The 21110-nt window shown below is 39.8% G+C and overlaps 1 protein-coding gene across 2 annotated transcripts; it reads right to left on the reverse strand.

Moving 5' to 3' along the window:
* Positions 1 to 805: 805 nt before the first annotated feature.
* LOC115107133 (anoctamin-6-like) lies at positions 806 to 18617 on the reverse strand. Of its 2 annotated transcripts, XM_065008358.1 has the most exons (20): positions 18333 to 18608; positions 12665 to 12735; positions 10456 to 10584; positions 9395 to 9460; positions 8469 to 8756; positions 8023 to 8136; positions 7775 to 7890; positions 7480 to 7614; positions 7098 to 7203; positions 6717 to 6777; positions 6411 to 6556; positions 6163 to 6240; positions 5792 to 6017; positions 5262 to 5431; positions 4838 to 4935; positions 3715 to 3845; positions 2896 to 3101; positions 2450 to 2655; positions 2259 to 2364; positions 806 to 2112 (listed from the first exon to the last, which is right to left on the reverse strand). In XM_065008358.1, exons 1-20 carry the CDS (start codon positions 18424 to 18426, stop codon positions 1897 to 1899), a joined length of 2763 nt encoding a protein of 920 aa, XP_064864430.1. In that variant the 5' UTR covers positions 18427 to 18608; the 3' UTR covers positions 806 to 1896. The 2 variants fall into 2 exon arrangements, with proteins under 2 accessions (XP_064864430.1, XP_064864431.1); XM_065008359.1 differs by lacking the exon at positions 806 to 2112 and having other exon boundaries at positions 2277 to 2364; positions 2896 to 3018; positions 18333 to 18617.
* Between the last annotated feature and the right edge of the window lie 2493 nt (positions 18618 to 21110).

Raw genomic sequence — 21110 nt, forward strand, 5'->3', positions numbered from 1 at the left:
CATAGTAAGTCATAATTATATGATAGTAAGTCATTATTATGAGATACATTTAGGCGATCTGTATCATATAAATCCAATGTACACTTTGCATCAGGCCCTCAACTTAAGATAACCTTATGCATATCCTAGTCAATCACACATTGTGTGTGTGTGTAAGAAAGAGATTGTGGTGATATTGTTCAATATTAACATATTGAAAAGTTTTGTTGATGTGAGTTGGTGCCTGTTTGATGACATCTGGTTGACATCAGAGTTAATTAATATGTACAAAACATTAGGAACACCTTCCTAATATTGAGTTGCACTCCCTTTTGCCCTCAGAACAGCCTCAATTTGTTGGGTCATGGACTCTACAAGGTGTCGAAAGCGGTCCACAGGGATGCTGGCCCATGTTGATTTCAATGCTTTCCACAGTTGTGTCAAGTTGTCTGGATGTCCTTTGGGTGATGCACCATTCTTGATACACGCGGGAAACTGTTGAGCGTGAAAAACCTTGTAGCGTTGAAGTTCTTGACACTCAAACCAATGCACCTGGCACCTACTACCATACCCCATTCAAAGGCACTTAAATATTTTGTCTTGCCCATTCACCCTCTGAATGGCATACATACACAATCCATGACTCAAAAATCTTTCTTTAACCTGTCTCTTCCCCTTCATCTACACTGATTGAAGTGGAAGATCAATAAGGAATCATAGCTTTCACCTGGATTCACCTGGTCATGGAAATATGTTTTGTACACTCAGTGTAAAGCCACTGATTATTCAATACTGTAACTTAGAAATGAGTTACCCAATCAGAACCCAAAATATAAGATTGGTTTACTCTATTGTGCGTAAACAATGTAATTGTAAACAACACAGTATAGCTTCAACACATGGTTAAAAATATAATTTGTATCTGATGGATGGTCAGTCCTGCATCCATATGTGAGTCCTTGTGTCTATGTATTTGAGATTGGTTACATTTCTCCTGCCCCATTCCTCAGCTGTGGTGGGAGAAGCTTTGTTATTGTGTGAATCCCAGATTGCCCCTTTAAAAGGGGTCGACCTGCAGGACTATTCAATGTCCATGATCCAGACATTCTATCTCATAATCTCATAATTATGACTTTCTATCTCATAATTATACCTTAGTATCTCATAACTCGTAGTCAGATATTTTTTCCTGGGTGGCGGGAACGAGCTTCCATACTTGATGGCTTGCCTGGTTCATGCAATTTGAGCTTTTGGAATTATTCCTGACTAAATCCAGAAATGTTTGGATAGGCCTAGGCCACAAATTGTATAAAAATCTGTATGCTTTGTTTAAAGAAGAAAAGTATTGTTGTCATTCATAGTCTTCCATATGGCATTGAAATCAGAATTTTAACATTACAAGACACATTAAATGTAACAGTGTATACATGTGCTGTATGTAACACCCAGGCACTGTTGTGTTCCTCCCAGAAGTGTCTAAGTTAAGACCTCCAAAAAATGTCATCATTGTAAAAATACAAGACACATTAAATGTAACAGTGTATACATGTGCTGTATGTAACACCCAGGCACTGTTGTGTTCCTCCCAGAAGTGTCTAAGTTAAGACCTCCAAAAAATATCATCATTGTAAAAATACAAGACACATTAAATGTAACAGTGTACATGTAACAATCAGTGACATAAAAGTGCTAAATATGCAATAGATCCAGAGATCTGAGCAACAGAGCTGAGCTTCATGGCTGGTTTGGTTAGTCGTAGTCCCCACCAAACTATTAAGCTACTAATAATATTAATTCATATTAATTAAAGCTATTAAAACATGTATTGAATACATCTTTAGCTGCTCAACAATACTTGGAAATATGGTAGGTCCTGACAAATGCAGGACTCTCTCTTCTCTGACAACGTTTCAGAGATTAAAAGTAAAGGTCCATAATCTCCTCCTCCTTGTCCTCATTGTGTTTAAGTATCTTATCACCGACAGGCTTTAAGCGTTTGGTCACCAGTTTGAGGTTGGTCTCGTGAAGGATGACCTGGCTCAAGTACTTCTCTCGTTTGATCTGTTCCCTCACTGTGTAAGGCACGTCCGGGATCACGTAGGACAGAACGAACTTGGTCAGGTATACAATGTGCTGAGGGGACAAGGGTATAAGGGTCGGAAGGAGGGAAAACATTATTAGGATTTCTTGAAAGGCTAGAAAATGTCCATCTGGCATTAGACTATACAGTAGAAAGAAAAATCAGGTCAAAGCAACGTTTCAGAGAAATTTCTACTCACCTCTACAACTATTATGAAAGCCATCTTGGCAGCTATCACATGCCAGTAGTAGATACTGTATTCATATTGTCTGTGGTGTCCTGGTGGATATCTGAAATCTCGATATCTAAAGTATGACAGAGAGACTGCATGAAATATTTCAATGTCTAACACGATTTCATTGAAACCCATCTCATATACATTCACATTACCTGCAGGTGGTGCTGTTATTGAACCAGTAAGGTGTTTGCAAGGGCCGGCTCTTGTTGGAGAAGTCCTTGATGTCGAACACAGAGAGCGTGTTGTTGATGTAGCCCTGCATGGTGTGACTGGAATGGTCTCCATAGGGATACACAGAGAAAGACCAGTAGTAAACCAATCGTGGGATCATGTCTGATGTGAAGGCAATGATCATGGCCTGGCAGAGAGACAGGGAAGTGGAGGAGACAGTGCACATTAAACTGGTGCTCATCATATTAGATTAATTATAATCTTTCTAAGAATGTCACTACATCAGCATGGTAACAATCAAATCATATGACTGACATCCAATGATGGGATTATGCAATGGAGAATAAACCAAGATAAATACGTCATCTTAAAAAATATATGTATGTTTCATAATACTTCATAATCCAATGGAGGAGCCATCACTCACATTTGATGCCACAGCCAAGATGGCGACACCTTGGAGAATGGGTTGCCACGCCCCGATGTCTTGGGCCTTCTCTGGAACCATGCGGCGGAACTGGGTGATGATCTTCCAGGCGTCCACCCGGATCTCAAAGAGGTTATTGACCAGAGCCAGGACAGGAGCCAGGGGGAAGGAGGCCACAAACAGAGTCACAAAACCAAACTGGATCACTGTAGGAAAAAGCCACGCAGACACAAAGCCAAATTTGATCACTGCAGAAAAAAAGCCTTTACATCAATAGATCTGGGAACCTGATACTATGATAGTAGCTGATAGGCTAGCTAGGGGGGAATCTGACACTATGATAGTAGCTGATAGGCTAGCTAGGGGGGAACCTGATGCTATGATAGTAGTTGATAGGCTAGCTAGGCGGGAATCTGACACTATGATAGTAGCTGATAGGCTAGCTAGAGGGGAACCTGGTACTATGATAGTTAGTAGTTGATAGGCTAGCTATGGGGAATCTGATACTATGATATTAGCTGATAGGCTAGCTAGGGGGGAATCTGATACTATGATAGTATCTAGGGGGGATTTGCACCATATAGCTTATGTCCATCCAACCCTTCTAGATTAAGTAAGTGCCTTGGGGATAGGGGCTATAGGTGGGTTCTGGACAGAGTCCAAAGAAATAGCAGGATCAGGTTAAAAAACTTCCCGAGCATACGCATATAGCTACCACCATATTGTGTCCACACCTATCCAATCCTCTCAGATCTACGGAGGTTCCAGGGGCTAGGGTGGGAGAGAGGGAGACAGTTTGCCTCATTCTTCATATCTTACCCATCTCCAGGTATTCATAGAAGAGGCCCAGCTTCCCAATGGGCTGCAGCTGATAGTCCTGCTCCCAGCGAGGAATCACCTTTTCAGACCCCACACGTGTGCAGTAGCGGAATATCAAATTCTTCATCCACCTGATGAGAAACATGTCAATCGCAGAATCATGATGCTTATAACAAGGTAATAGAGCTCGCCAGCTTGTAGTCCTAAAAAAACGGAAATGAGTTAGCATTTTCTAAGGGGAAAATCCTAAAAAACTAACATTTGTTAGCATTTCCTATGGGGAAAATTAATAGGGAAAGAATGGGGTTTTGGGATAAACGCCGAAAATAAGGTCTGAGGTTGAAATAGGATTAGGAGATATTATATGTTTTATCCAATGAGATAATATCAGTCAGTTAACATGACCTTAATGAATTATGAAGCCTTTATGTGCTTTATGTTTTTGTTTTGATTACATAAATGCTTTAAAAATCACAAAAAGCGATGTTAGCTGATGAAGATGATCTCATAGAACAAAACGTATAAGATCTCCTAAACCTGTGTTTTTGGCATTTATCCAGAAACCGAACAAAAAAACATTCATTTCCCCATAGGCTTTGGCCAATAAGCCATGGTGGAGTTAGTCTCCGTTAGTGCCAACAAAAAGACACCTTTATGTTTGCTCTCTGAATCAGATGATAATGATGTCTGAATACAGATACACTTGAAGATAAGGGGGTATTCCATTTTGAGTTGGGATGGAATAAATCATTGAACCAACCCTGATCCAATGTAACTGGGAAACTTTACGGTTGCTGGACTCCTAGAGAGCTGATGTGGTTGGCCATTTTGTTCTTCCATTGAACCAACCCTGATCCAATGTAACTGGGAAACTTTACGGTTGCTGGGCTCCTAGAGAGCTGATGTGGTTGGCCATTTTGTTCTTCCATTGAACCAACCCTGATCCAATGTAACTGGGAAACTTTACGGTTGCTGGGCTCCTAGAGAGCTGATGTGGTTGGCCATTTTGTTCTTCCATTGAACCAACCCTGATTCAATGTAACTGGGAAACTTTACGGTTGCTGGGCTCCTAGAGAGCTGATGTGGTTGGCCATTTTGTTCTTGCATTGAACCAAAAACTTACGGCAGCAACACCTCCTGAATGTTATTCCAGATGGCTTTACCGCCCATGATGACAGTAAGCTGGGTTGTCAATTCAATCAGGCATCCTCCTGGATCACACTGGCAAGGATGAGACACAAACAATGCATCAACCAATGTCGGCCATCTTGTAGTATTACATGATTAAGCACCTCCATTCAAACAGCTTGTATTTAGTGGAAGATTTCCAGGTTCATTCATTTTAAATATGAAGGTCTCTTTTAGTCAAACACAAAGGCCACAGAATGCAACAGCTAATAATTTGGCAACGAAGTTAGAACACAAGCGAAGTGGAAAATTAAAACACTGTCATACAGAATATGTGATAACACAGTACTAAGCACCAATCTCCAATCAACTGAGCCTTCAATCAACTGATCTTTCAGTCAACTGATAGGCGTACGTACCTCCTCATTCCTGTACTTGCCCAGCAGGTAAACAGGTTGTCCTGGGTAACCAACCACTTTCCCTTTGGCAAAGGCAATGTAGAAGCAGGAGGAGTAGTAGTTGACAAACTGGAACAGGAACATCTTCAGAGTCAGACTGTTCTCATAATCCGTCTTGGTCCTTGGTAGCTCTTTAAAATGAAGTAAGGCATCTTCTCAGTCTCATCAAAAAAACATCAGGCTTAAATCAAGCTTTTGCTGTGTCCATATTCTGCAAGTGACTCTGGATAAGGACATCAGCTAATGGCTATTGTGGTGGTGCTAATTTCTGTATAAATCTGTTGGCATACATATATTTGGATTACTTCAGACCTATTGGCGTGCAATATTTACTCATACCATGGTATAATAGCAGAATGTTTGGGGCACTGCATCAACCTTGCTACGGCATGTTTGAGTGAATATTAGCCCTTGTCTGAAAGCAGTTTGAGAAACACCATAGTTCTGTATAGCAAACAACATATTTCCTGTTTGACATTGGGGCGTCTCACCAAAGTCAGTGATCCAGATGGCAACCCTCTCATACAGGATGTTGAGCACCATGATTACTACGAAGCTGATGATAGAGGCAGTGACGGAGGTGGCCATTTGGGCGGTCACATACTCCTTAAACGGTTCGAGCTCCTTTAGGTCAGACTGGAGTCTCGTCGAAAATGAAAAGAACACTGCCAGTCGGTATACGATGATGGCCACCACTGACGCTAGGATCAACACAATCTGAACACAAGCACAAACACAAGAGTTGGAGGGGTCAGACTTGAAACAAAGGTTGGGGTTATATAAAACATGTTTTTCTGTTGGAGTGCATATGAATTGGCCTATTCAGAAGAAGATAACAGTAGAGAAATCCAAAAGTATTTACCCAGAATAAGACAGTCCCGATTCCTAAAGACACTCTTATACACCGTCCACAGGCTGTATAAGGTACTTTCTCTTTTGCCTAAATGAAGAATAACATGTTTTAGAATGAAGTAATGATACAGGTAATATTGTCCTTTTAAAACAAGTATATAACATTACTATCATCGGTTGTGGAGTGTTCTTCTAGCCTCCTGAGTCTGACGCTATGGAATCACCATAGGGACTGTGTGGCGAACACATCTTCCTTACCCGTGTGACAGGGTTGATTCTCTCGTGGTTACACTTGGCCTCATACTCGGGACGAGGTTGCTCCTCCTGCTCCAGGAACTCCACGGTGTCCCACTCATACTCCAGCTCTGCCTGGTAGCGCTTCCAGAACTCCAGAAACACAGTCACTAGAACCAGGATGGGAACAAGAGTGTAAAGCTTTATTTTACTTGCCTGGTCCTAGACTGTAGCATGTGCTGAGGAAAACTCTAATATCGATAAAATAATGCAGTTTCTGAAACCTCTACATTTGAACATTTGATAAGTTGAATGAATTAAATGACTCACCCCAAATGGCCATAAAGACAGCAAACACGAGCGTCCCATAGTTATCAAATATGCAGAGTTTCTGAGGAAGGTAAGGTCTCATGAAATACTTAGCTTTTCACATCATTTTTTCTCTCCATCCATGACTCTTTGTAAATATATACGAAAACAAACCCTGTTCAAAAAGGTTTAATATGACTTGTAGCATGTCTCATGGGCCAAAGAGTCTAAGAAAACAGTCTGACATAAAAAGCATTGGCAAATAGAATTTTAAGGGACTAACTATCCATATAAGTCACTTTCATAATCATAATCACTCTGAATTGACCATGTGAGTGAATGAGATAAAACCTGTACAGCCATGGACTGGAATTAGTGACCCCTAATATTTGCATTACTTACTTTAGAAGATTCACAGGTGCTGTTGAGCCTCCAGTATGTGCACTCCTTATCACACTGCGGACACATCACAATATTTCCTCCAATCAAAGGGTCGCACACCTCTTTGCTGTCCAATAAATGAACAGAGCAGATGGGTTAAACTTCACCAAAAACTCAATAACAAAATGCAACAAAGTTGTTAATCATTGGGTTTTCACACTGTTAGCGTGTCAGGGAACAGCATGGAAGGAACATCAAGCAACTTATATTTACTCTACTTAACCTTGTGTCCTGTCCTGCACTAATTGATCTTAATCTGATATACACTAGATTTAGCAACTTGTAATATATTTATATGGTGTTGTGGGTTTCTGAAATACTTTTCTTTGAGTTTTAAACTTACCTCCAGGTGCTTGTTTCTTGAGTCGTGTACCCATAAATGAAACAGCCAAGTCCAACAATAGCAGCGAGGGCGAGCATGGCTGTATAGAAGCCCAGCCAAGCAAAGTAAATGCCAATCTTCTCCCCATAATACTTTCTGTGAGAAAATAAAAGAAAATATTATTTCCTTCCCTTATTTGCTATAATTACAATGATTAGGCCTCCAAGCACATTCTGTTCGGAAGAATAATTTTCAACACCTTATTAAACTAAAGCAGTGATGTGCATTTTTTGCAAAAGTAGATTAAAGTATGAACCTTATGAGATCAAGTGGCTGCATCTTATAGAAACTTTTAGGGTGAGCCCACTCGTTATACAGGAGGTATCTCTCATTGGGGCACTCGTCTTCCTTCGACCTGACGTTGAATCTGCACTAAAGTAAGTTCACAGAAAACAAAACTAAAAAGTCCATAAAAACACTGCTCAGTCTTTTCACAGATCGATTGGTGTTTAATGTACTATGTTGTCAGTTACTAGTGCCACCCCACTCTTTATCCCCACTCACATCATGCAGGGGATAAGCAGCCTTGTACACCCCCCCATCGAGCAGCTTGGTGACACCAAACTTCTTGATGTTCCCTCGCACCTCATAGGGGGCTCGGCTGAGGATGTAGTAGGCCTGAGGAGGAAGACCAACAATTCTGTTATCATTGAATTGTAAAGAAAAGAGCGTTAGCACTGTGTTTTAAGTATAGGTACATTGATATTTTTGTAGTGCAAGGGCTGAATAACCAATCTAAGTGGTGTACTGACCAAATATCTTCCAACACCATTTAGCATCAGAAACCTGAGATGCTTAATCTACCGAAAGTAAGTCAATGAGGTGACTGCTTTTTAATGATTTATTTTTCATCTCTATCAAAATCTAGTGCGCTGCTGCATCTTTAACTTCTTATTGGTTGACTTTGGGGTTTATGTCCCATGATGAGGTAAAGAAAGCAGCGCACTTGCCATTCTACTCCTCATGGACGGCGTGAAGAAGAGGTCCCGGTCCTTCACGTAGAAGTACTCCAGTCTGTCCTTCTCGAATGGGGCAGTGAAGTACTCCGTCTCCTTCGCTATGAGGTCCTCGCTGGGGTAGAAGTGTTTGGTGATACAACTGAGGAAGTTGAAGGGCGAGGAAGTGGTGGACAGGTCATTGGGCTGAATGGGCAGCTTGATGTGGAGGACCTCGGCGTAGGTACACAGCACGTCCCAGGGCATGTGCACCTTGACGAACAACAGCTTCTCATCCACCACCTTGTCGAAATGATGAAGATAAAACAACAAGATAAGGCAGCCCTTTTCATTTCAACTAAATATATTACAATTTAAGTAATCCCCTAAAGGGAAATTAAGAAGATATTGCCATGATCCTAAATGACATCCTCCACATAAAACAAGTACTAAAACATCACATGAATCTAATGTAATGCTTTATTATCTACAAAATCAGAAGTTGGCTCTGTGTTTATCAATGTTAACTCATTGATCCTGTTCCATAAAATACCACTAAAGTTTGCCAATAATTGGTCAACTACTCAAATAATTGAATTGGTGCCATAGTTTTCCACTGCAATTCAATCTCAACCCTTTCTGAGGAAATAGTTGGCTGTTATAAGGAAAACTTTGTAAAACAACTGTGTCTGCCATCTAAAATGCAGCCAAAAACAAGATCCACAAGGTCACTTAAATAAGCAGCATGATAATAAAACAGTGTAACAAAAACAAACACTAGGTGTTTCTCTACCATTTAAGACCAAACGAATGTAAGATACTAAATATTGTTTCCATCCAATCGTCCCTGAAGATCGACACACTCAACCCCACTCTGCAAGCTAACAGCAGAGTAAATACATAAAGCCAGTCCTTGTAGAATGCATTATGTGGCCACTCACAGATCTGGCAGCCTCTAGTTCCATCCCCATTTTCATCAAGCTGGCCTCAAAGTACTCTCTCCGTTGCTAGGGAAGAGAATACAGGATGTTAAATCAATGGTTCCCGTCTTTGTAACACTGTCCCTTCGGTTTCCCTATTGGATAAGATATAATCTGTTTCCCTATTTGGATAAGATCCAATCTGTTTCCCTGTTGGATAAGGTCCAATCTGTTTCTCTTATTACTCTTGTAATGAAAAGTGCTTTACAAATGTTAAATGTAATATCTAATACATTATTACATTATTACTATTAACCCATCTTAACTGTGGTTGTGTATAATAAATAATTAATGAAAAGTGTCATTATATTGACATTACATTGACTGATTTCCCCTTGATGGATAGCAATGCATTGACTGATTTCAACCATGTATGAAACTGACTACATCTATATGGGAATTGTGTGTACGATACAAGACGCCTTCTGATAAAACCACGTCAAATAAATAAAAGCTCATTGGTCAATCAAAATACATTGCTGCTACATACGTCTGTATGCTTCTGTTAAGTGCATCCACAATACTTGTAAAGAATTGTAAATACAGTATATATATATATATATGTAAATGACCTCATATTAATCATAGGGATACCTTAGATCTGACACACAGTGACTGAAGCAAAGAAAAACTCCCTGTACAAATATTCAGAGTCAATATTCCGGGTGTACAATGAGAAAGCGTTGTGTGAATGCCTTAGGTCCTGGCATAATATAACACAAGCTTCTATGACGGAACATAACAGTGTTTCCTACAAGTTAACATCTTTGATGGAATGCGGCTTTAGTAACTTGTTTCATAGATAATACAGTACTCCTCTTAAGCTATAAGAAATCACATGTAGATTCACATATTCCTCAAAACTATGCTTGCATTGTGAAACTGCATTTCATTTCAAACATGCTTTTTCACAGCACAGTAGGAATTCTGTTTTTAACTTCTGTCAGACAGAAACCTGCTGACCGTGTTGAATGTGAATAAGGACGCTTAGACTCACAAGCTGCCACCAGAAATGCACTTACTTTACGTTTCTGGAACGTTCTATTCTTGTCGATCTCCTTCATGTCCTCATCTTCATAGACTAAGACAAAGTCGATCCGTCTAACCCCATCATTGAAGAACAGAGAGTCCGATTTGCCGTTGAACTCAGCCTGTGGGCAAAAACAACAGGCGATATCTGGTAGCTCCACAGTGATATCTGGTAGCTCCACAGCTTCAAACTCAAACTCTTCTTCTTCCATGATATCATACATGTCCTTTAACGAGAGAGGGACTGACAGACAGCCTCGCTGTGCTTGTACGAGACCCTACTAGACAACGTCTTTCTCAACTGACACCAGACGTAGATGGGAGAGGAAGGGAAGAGTCTACAACGGCAAAAAGTGACACACCCTTTTTTGTTCCATGAATAATAACAGTCCACATTTGCATTGGCATCAAACATAGACCTCTCTTGTAATTACAGATATTTGGCACATTGATTCATGCATTTTCTGCATATGAAAATACAAAAGTGAATCAATCCACATCCCTCTTGGTGAAATACAGTGGGGCAAAAAAGTATTTAGTCAGCCACCAATTGTGCAAGTTCTCCCACTTAAAACGATGAGAGAGGCCTGTAATTTTCATCATAGGTACACTTGAACTATGACAGACAAAATTAGAAAAAAAATCCAGAAAATCACATTGTAGGATTTTTAATGAATTTATTTGCAAATTATGGTGGAAAATAAGTATTTGGTCACCTACAAACAAGCAAGATTTCTTGCTCTCACAGACCTGTAACTAGGATGAATTTAAGAGGCTCCTCTGTCCTCCACTCGTTACCTGTATTAACGGCACCTGTTTGAACTTGTTATCAGTATAAAAGACACCTGTCCACAACCTCAAACTGTCACACTCCAAACTCCACTATGGCCAAGACCAAAGAGCTGTCAAAGGACACCAGAAACAAAATTGTAGACCTGCACCAGGCTGGGAAGACTGAATCTGCAATAGGTAAGCAGCTTGGTTTGAAGAAATCAACTGTGGGAGCAATTATTAGGAAATGGAAGATATACAAGACCACTGATAATCTCCCTCGATCTGGGGCTCCACGCAAGATCTCACTCCGTGGGGTCAAAATTATCACAAGAACGGTGAGCAAAAATCCCAGAACCACACGGGGGGACCTAGTGAATGACCTGCAGAGAGCTGGGACCAAAGTAACAAAGCCTACCATCAGTAACACACTACGCCACCAGGGACTCAAATCCTGCAGTGCCAGACGTGTCCCCCTGCTTAAGCCAGTACATGTCCAGGCCCGTCTGAAGTTTGCTAGAGAGCATTTGGATGATCCAGAAGAAGATTGGGAGAATGTCATATGGTCAGATGAAAAAACTGATAACAGATAAAAACAGATAAAAACTCAACTCGTCGTGTTTGGAGGACAAAGAATGCTGAGTTGCATCCAAAGAACACCATACCTACTGTGAAGCATGGGGGTGGAAACATCATGCTTTGGGGCTGTTTTTCTGCAAAGGGACCAGGACGACTGATCCGTGTAAAGGAAAGAATGAATGGGGCCATGTATCGTGAGATTTTGAGTGAAAACCTCCTTCCATCAGCAAGGGCATTGAAGATGAAATGTGGCTGGGTCTTTCAGCATGACAATGATCCCAAACACACCGCCCGGGCAACGAAGGAGTGGCTTCGTAAGGAGCATTTCAAGGTCCTGGAGTGGCCTAGCCAGTCTCCAGATCTCAACCCCATAGAAAATCTTTGGAGGGAGTTGAAAGTCCGTGTTGCCCAGCAACAGCCCCAAAACATCACTGCTCTAGAGGAGATCTGCATGGAGGAATGGGCCAAAATACCAGCAACAGTGTGTGAAAACCTTGTGAAGACTTACAGAAAACATTTGACCTCTGTCATTCCCAACAAAGGGTATATAACAAAGTATTGAGATAAACTTTTGTTATTGACCAAATACTTATTTTCCACCATACCTATGATGAAAATTACAGGCCTCTCTCATCTTTTTAAGTGGGAGAACTTGCACAATTGGTGGCTGACTAAATACTTTCCCCCCCCCCACTGTACATGCAAGAACAAGCCATGTTATACAAATATGGTATTAATTGTAAAGTTATTCATTGGCAGCTCAAACTAATACTACAACTACTATCAAAGCTATGAGTACTAATCATTTTCATAATGCAGAAATGTTATACAATTTAAAGAGTTGAGACTCACCTTCTCCACTTTGGGCACTGATGCCCCCTCAGGTATAGTCTCATAGGTTGGCAAAAACTCCTGAGAATAGACTGCTCCCCCCCCCCCCAAAAAAAAAAACAAACAAACATGAGAGACATGCATGACAAGATCTTGATGGAGATTTGACTCTTCTTAACCACCATCTTTTGTAAGACTCTGACAAGGTCCAGCAGATACACATTATCAGATTTACTGAGCATATGCACCAGTGCAAAGTATTCACATCTTTATTTCAGAGGGGAATATAATACCAAATTAAAGCTCATTCAACAACCTACATTAAATTGTGTTTATTCAGTTAAATGTGACATTTTATTGTGCCTGGTACTACATTCATACGTTACACTACAGATGCCATTCCATCAGGAAAACTTCTAAACGTCCCATGGTAGAAAGTACTATGGGAACCTAATGTAACTGGAATCAGATGGTGTTTGGAAAACATTACCCCTAGTAACGCCCTGGAAAAGACTGTAAATGTTCAAACTCAGATACTCCATGATGGAATAGTTTGTTTAAGTCTCTTAGGCAAGTACCTCCATTCGACAAGTTGATAGCAACTGTGCTAATAAAATTGTGCTGAAAACATTATTTTAAAATCTTCCAATGTTATTGAATTGAAGCATGCCTGATGTACTTCACTTGACTTGCTTGTATGCAATATCTCTCACTTTTTTTGGCATGCAGATCCTTTGAAGTTACCAGAAATACTTAGATACTTGCATACTGCATGCCATGTGTCATGTATTTCTCCAAGTTTGACTGTGAACATATGAGACACAATACAATATTTACCTTCAGCAAAACCATCTAGCTATGTGATTTATACAGGCAACCCTGTCCCCCCTGTAGAGTGCTTCCCTAGGAACAGACCTGCTACACTGAGCCTGCTTGAACTGATGCTAGACCAGGTGAAAGCCTGTGTTTACTAGCTCATGGTAGAAAGACAGACTGATGAAGCACCAGCTCTTGTTGGAAGCACTTTCAAAGTACTTTGTTAAATGGAGAGAGTATAAAACACACTAAATGGATGTGGATGTTTTTCAGGCCCTTCCCTCATTACATATATATAACCTGAAACTACAATTATTATCAAGTAATTATCTATTAATGAAAACCTGCCTGATCCCAGAGAATTGATACATTGTAGGAGAGTGGGAGTCCACATTGGGCCAATAATAGGTTCATTTTTTGAATTTAGACTGGGGTAGGGGAAAGCTGTGCAGTCAGCCATAGGCTATGACTGAAATCTGGCATCTGTGAATGTAATCAGTGCAGTTGTTAGGCCTATGCCTATCTATTGCTATGTCCTCCAGTGTGATCAAGGAATACTTATATATTCCAGAGACCTTAGTACAACAACTAGCGACTTAGTCAAGTAAGTCACTGTAATGGCTAAGGCCTTAGCCTGACAACCACAGATATCCCAAAATTCGCTGCACTTGTGTAAGAAATGGGATGGGGCATCCTTCATGGTAAACACTGAGACCATCGAAGGTGTGCCTGTGCATAAGGAAGGCTACATTCTTCTGCCCTTTTCTTTTGCGATAAAATATATCGTATGGCGAAAGATAATGGAATCCACGTGAATTTACCGTAGTCCTCTATCATTCCCATCTCTATCTCCGTGTCGCCCTCAAATTCTGTTTCAGACAGATAATCAATTTAAAAATGTCTTTGTACCCGTCCTCACTCATTTTAATAAATCTGTCACATATCACAAGTCATCAATGGTTAAAAGTGGAGGGTTGTCTGGAAAATCTTACCGTGGGAATAACGCAAACGCATCATGTAGATTACTGCCAATGAGCTGCATTTGTTTAAAAATTCCCACTTTATTTGTCAACATTGTTTCAAAAGAAAAAAACGCTGCATGCTTTTCAGAACAAATTCCAATTTCAAAGAATGGGTGGGGTAGTCCTATACGGACTATTTGCACTTTAGGAGGAGGGTTTTTGAGTAGTCTCTCTAGACGTACCGGTTCCCTCTCACCAGCCTTTGAGCGATTTGGCAGCTTTGTTATGCCCACAAACTGTCTGAATAGCATTCGTTAGGCCCGTAGTGTAGTTGTCGTTTTCCGAATTCCATATTAAGTGAATGATTCTGATTGGGAAATGTTATTATTGCATTTGCTGGTTATTATTAACCAGTGGGCCCGTGAGTGTCCTCAAAGAGCTTTAGGGTCCTGAAAAGGCAGGGACAAAGCGAACAAATTGAACATAACAGTACGGTCAACATATCTCACATTCAATTGAAGGATTGTTTGACATCCATATTGTGGAATTTCATATCTAGAGTGTTGACAATAAATATAGGGCACAAATTTTACTCTTAAAATGTGACCCCTTGTTATCTGTTCTGTTCCCAACCAAATTCCCTGTCAGATACTGTTCCCTATACTGTTCCATATTAGATAGACCTACGGTTCCCCCACCATACTGTTTCCCATTAGATAAATTCAGTGGCGACCCATCATTCATTGCCAGTTTTGCATGTTATTTTGGCATTAATACGTGTCACATATCAGTTTGAAAACAATGTAAAGCAAATATACACTACCATTAACAAGATTGGGGTCACTTAGAAATGTCCTTGTTTTTTAAAGAAAGCAACTTTTTTTGTTCGTTAAAATAACATCATATTGATCAGAAATACAGTGTAGACATTGTTAATGTTGTAAATGACTATTGTAGCTGGAAACATAGGGGTACAGAGGCCCATTATCAGCAACCATCAGCTTTGTTCCAATGGCACGTTGTGCTAGCTAATCCAAGTTTATCATTTTAAAAGGCTAATTGATCATTAGAAAAGCCTTTTGCAATTATGTTAGCACAGCTGAAAACTGTTGTTCTGTTTGAAGAAGCAATAAAACTGTCCTTCTTTAGACTAGTTGAGTATCTGGAGCATCTGGGTTCGGTTACAAGCTCAAAATGACCAGAAACAAAGAACTTTCTTCTGAAACTCGTCAGTCCATTCTTGTTCTAAGAAATGAAGGCTATTCCATGCGAGAAATTGCCAAGAAACTGAAGATCTCGTACAACGCTGGAAGGGGCAATTACTTAAAAGAGAAAATAATGAATTCGTTTAAAAAGAATAAATGGCTTAAAACGACCAATATAAATAGTAAAATGTATCAGTTCCACTTACAGTCAAGAGGGTAGAACACTATGATGCATACAATTCAAGCTAGTTGGGAAAATATTTTCGATATCCCAATACCATGGCATCAGGTTTATGAACTGATATACAAAACAACAATTGACCAGTGGTGGAAAAAGTACCCAATTTTCATACATGAATAAAAGTAAAGATACACTAATGGATAATGACTCAAGTAAATGTGAAAGTCACCCAGTAAAATACTACTTGAGTAAAAGTCTAAAAGTATTCGGTTTTAAATATACTTAAGTATCAAATGTAATTGCTAAAATATACTTAAGCATCAAAAGTAAATGTTAAAATAAAATTATTTTGATTAAGCAAACCAGAAGACCCATTTTTTTGGGGGAAGCCAGGAGCACACTCCAACATTCAGACATTATTTACTAACAAAGCATGTGTGTTTAGTGAGTCAGCCAGATCAGAGGCAGTAGGGATGACCAGGGATGTTCTCTTGATACGCTCGTGAATTGGACCCTTTTCCTGTCCTGCTAAGCATTCAAAATGTAACGAGTACTTTTTGGTGTCAGGGAAATGTATGGAGTAAAAAGTAAATCGTTTTCTTTAGGAATGTAGTGAAGTAAAAGTAAAAGTTGTCAAAAAATATAAATAGTTTAGTAAAGTAAAGTACAGTACAGATACCCCAAAAAACTACTTGAGTAGTATTTTTTACTTAAGGACTTTACACCACTACAACTGACGCATCAATCCATTATTTTCCATTTAAGCTATTATAGGAATTTCTCGCCACAAAAAGAATGCTCTGTATATTGGGCATTAAACAGTCAGCCCTGTGCAGACTCTGCCATGTGGAAACAGAATCAAAGAGTATCTCTTTTGGTACTGTCCATGGGTGGCTTGTTTTTGGAGTCCAGGAATGGTATGTTATGTCATAATATCAGGGCACGGTTTGACCTACAAACTGCATTTTGGGGGGATTTGAAGGACCACAGTCAGTCAATAGGAAATATCATTGTGCTGTTGGGTATAATGTTTATTTTGGGGTCAATTTCAGCAGAAATGTTGTAGATGGGGAGTTTCAAGTCCCTAGTGAGACACCATGGGAGAATGGAGAGATGTAGCAAGAGGAAATTGTAGAATTATTATTTACTGGGAAAGCTGGGTTGATCTGTGGCTGTCTAAAGGTTTGAATTAATGAGTGTGGAAATAAATACATACACACATGCACAGTACAAATGTTTGAGGTTCTCCAACCAGGGGTGAGGGTGGGGATGTGATTATTGTATGTTTTGTGTTTAGTTATTTATGTTTTGTATTTTGGTTTAATGCTGTGAGTGGTGTCTGTACTGGTCCTGGTGGTTATCGGTGTGCTTGCTTCCATGCCCTCCTGGAAAATCCCTTTGGGCCAGGGAAGTGGCTTCGCCCTTCAGGCCTCTTGGGGCAGGTGGGGGCGAGCGCACCCACTGACCAGAGCACCCACTGATGGGAGCAGCCATTGGTATTGTCATTGCATTGTTGTTTTAATATATATATAGTGTTTAACATACACATCCAAAATGTATGAATAAAAAACAGTAATATTTTACACACACATGAAGGTACCCATAAGCAATGATTTCTGATTATTTTATTTTTTAACACAAATGTGACAAATTGGTGGATATAGCATTTTGGAAATAAACTCTAAAATAACTATAAAGTAATGATCTAGTTATTAACAAACTGCCCGAATATCCCGACGATCGAAGGATATTTGACTGTGTGGGAAAGTGGGTGCGAACATTGGGCCAATAATAGTAGGGGCAAGCTGTGCAGCCAGCCATAGGCTATGACTGAAATATTGCGTCTGTGAATCAGTGTGGTTGTTAGCCTATGCTATGTCCACCAGTGTGATAAAGGAATATTTATGTATTCCAGCGACCTTAGTACAAGAACTAGCGACCTCGTCAGATGAGTCTGACTGATTGGTGTAATGTTAGTCTGAGCACCATAGATATTCAGGTACGAGTCCCGGTCACGATACCCCAAATTCGCTGCATTGTATGAAGTTGTATGGAGCACCCTTCATGGTAAACACTGAGAGCATCGAAGGTGTGCCTGTGCATGAGTGACCTTGGACTGACAATCACAGAAACAGTTTGAGTCCAAGCTAATTTACTACAATTTTACTGATGATAATGAAGTGTATGATAGCATATAGTGTAGGGTATATTGAGGCAGATAGATAGCGGCAGATAAAAAAACTGAGTTGAACGTTCCTCAGCTAAGCAGAGCCCTCTCATTACAGAGGGCAATGGTGGTGCCAAAAGTCAATGCTGTTATTGCATACTTTTTAAAGTTTGAAATAACAAAGGAGAAAATATATAAGTGACACAACAAAATAGAATTTGAGCAAATCAAATAAAATGTTGGTTCGTGATAGAGGCGGAAACGATAGGTTACAGAGGAAGGCTACATTATCCCGCCCTTTTGCCTTGCAATAAATCCTCTCCCGTTGCAAAAGATAGTGAAATCCACGTTAACTCACCAACTTCCATTCCCATCTTTATCTCCGTGTCGCCCTCCAATTTGATCTCGGACAAAAAATCAATTTCAAGAATGTTGTCCCCACTCTCATTCATCTCAAATATGTCACATAGTACAACAAGTCATCAACGGTTAAACCTGGATAGCAAAATGTCACGGCGGAATGTAAGATCACTACCAATGAGCTGCATGTATTCCAAAAGTTCCCACTTTATTTCTCAACGTCGTTTCAAAAGAAAAAACATTGCATGCTTTTTAGATCAAGTTCAAACTTGAGAGAATGGGTGGGGTAGTCCTATACGTACTATAGGTACTTTATGATGAGTTTTTTTAGTAGTCTCAGACAGGCGGGTTTCCTCCCACAATATTGTTACCAAAACAATGTAGGTAGGTCTGCCATTTCCCAGTTCAGTTTTTGAGCGATTTAGCAGGACGGGCAGCTTTGTTATGCCCATATAATTACGGTCTGAATAATTGACATATACACAGTCAAATATATATATATATATATATATATACACAACAGCATTCTTTAGGCCCGTATTGTAATATGAAACTGTTTCCAGTTTCCATATGCAATGAATGATTCTCATTGGGAAATGTTATTACTGCATTTGCTGGTTATTAATAGGTCTGTGATTCTCAACCAGGGGGCCCCTGGGGGGCATCAAAGAGCTTAGGAGTCTTGAAAAAGCAGTGGTAAAACGAACGAAATGAACATAACAGTAGGAAGGCCAAAATACCTCACATTTAACTGAACAATCGTTTGACATCCATTAATATATTGTGCAATTTCATGTATTGAGAAACCCGAACACGGCTCTTGCCAGTATCATTGCTCGTTATTAAGTACGTAGGCAAGGCCTGCGTTAGAGCTTTTTCAAAAAAATAAAAAAGCTCTGACAAAGGCCTTGAGGCCGATAAGTAAAGCTTAATAAAGAGCATTGATATGATACTAGCAAGAGCAGTTTGCGGGTTTCTTCTTTTTTTCTCATTTTATTCAACTATTACCATGCACCTGCAACAAAGACCGCTGCGAGTGCCTTTTGAATTTTATATCTTGAGTGTTGACCGCGAATATCGAGCACATCTTGTTATCTGTTCTGTTCCCAACCGAATTCCCTGTCAGATACTTACAATTTAAATAAAAAATATATATATTTCACCTTTATTTAACCAGATAGGCCAGTTGAGAACAAGTTCTCATTTACAACTACGACCTGGCCAAGATAAAGCAAAGCAGTGCAACAAAAATAACAACACAGAGATACACATGGGATAAACAAACGTACAATATAACTCAATAGAAAAATCTGTGTGAAAATGTAGTAAGATTAGGGAGGTAAGGCAATAAATAGGCCATAGTGGACATTTATTTACAATTTAGCATTAACACTGGAGTGATAGATGTGCAGATGATGATGTGCAAGTAGGGATACTGGGGTGCAAAAGAGCAAAAACAAATAACAATATGGGGATGAGGTAGTTGGGTGAGCTATTTACAGATGGGCTGTGTACAGGTGCAGTGATTGGTAACCTGTTCCATATACTGTTCCTTATTAGATAGACCTACTGTTCTCTGCTCCATATTTGATGTACCTACTGTTCTCTACCAAACGGTTTCCCATAAGATAAGTTCCATATCACAGTGTTCGCAGATACTTTACTTCCCCATCTTTGCTTCCTATCAGATACTGATACCCCATCAGATAGGTTTGGGTCAACTGTTCCTTATACTGTTCCCTATCAAATAGATACTGTTCCCCATCATAATAGTACCCCGACAAATATTGTTATAACCTTTCTTATCAGAATACAGAGTATAGCCATGATGACAAATTGAAATGAAAGCAAATACAATATTTTTTCGAAATACATTATTTATATGATAAAATTAAAAATATGTAATATTGAACGCGTCATATGCTGCACATTGATTGCGCACATTTTCAACACCAGGGATCATCAGCTAGATTCAGCCATGGGCCATTTTATTCTTGAGATGGTCTTGGGGGCGGAACATAATAAAAACATTTTTGTAGACTTCAAATTGACCGCAAGAAGCCTAAACATATATAATATTTGACTAAAACAGAATCATTTCAAACCTTGATTACATTTGGGAACATTGGGTGCCTTCTTTCGGATGGGACATTAAAACTGGAGTCCTGACTGTGGCTAGTCAAAATCCCATGAAGTTTATTTTAAGAGTATGGGTTTTCACCCCAGTGTCACGGCTAAATTCCCAACTTGGCCACATTCCATCATGACCGCCTAATCATCCCCCTCATTCCTAATTGGCATCCATCACTCATAACTTCTCCACCTGATAGCTGATGTGCGGTGAACGTTCTGACACAAAAATGGTTGCTCAGTCCGTAGATAAGTGATATATAAATGTATATTTTTTTGGTATACAATCACATACGTGGCGGCAGGTAGCCTAGTGGTTAGAGCGTTGGGCCAGTAACCGAAAACCTGTCCTTCTGCCTTGGAACAACGCAGTTAACCCACTGTTCCCCGGTAGGCCGTCATTGTAAATAATAATTTGTTCTAAACTGACTTTCCTTGTTAAATAAATACAAAATATGAGTGTGAATACTTGGGGACATATTTCCAAAATTAAAATAAATTGGAGCTGATTTCCTGGTGTTTTACAGTATTTTATGTCCAACAATGAAAATTCAGAAATCTTGGGGGGGTCAAATAAACCTACATTTGGTCCGCGGGCCTCTACTTGGGGAACCCTGCTCAATGTCTCTAAGCAAAGAAGACCGGA

The sequence above is a fragment of the Oncorhynchus nerka genome, linkage group LG23, assembly GCF_034236695.1.
Source record: "Oncorhynchus nerka isolate Pitt River linkage group LG23, Oner_Uvic_2.0, whole genome shotgun sequence".
In the NCBI taxonomy this organism is placed as follows: Eukaryota; Metazoa; Chordata; class Actinopteri; order Salmoniformes; family Salmonidae; genus Oncorhynchus; species Oncorhynchus nerka.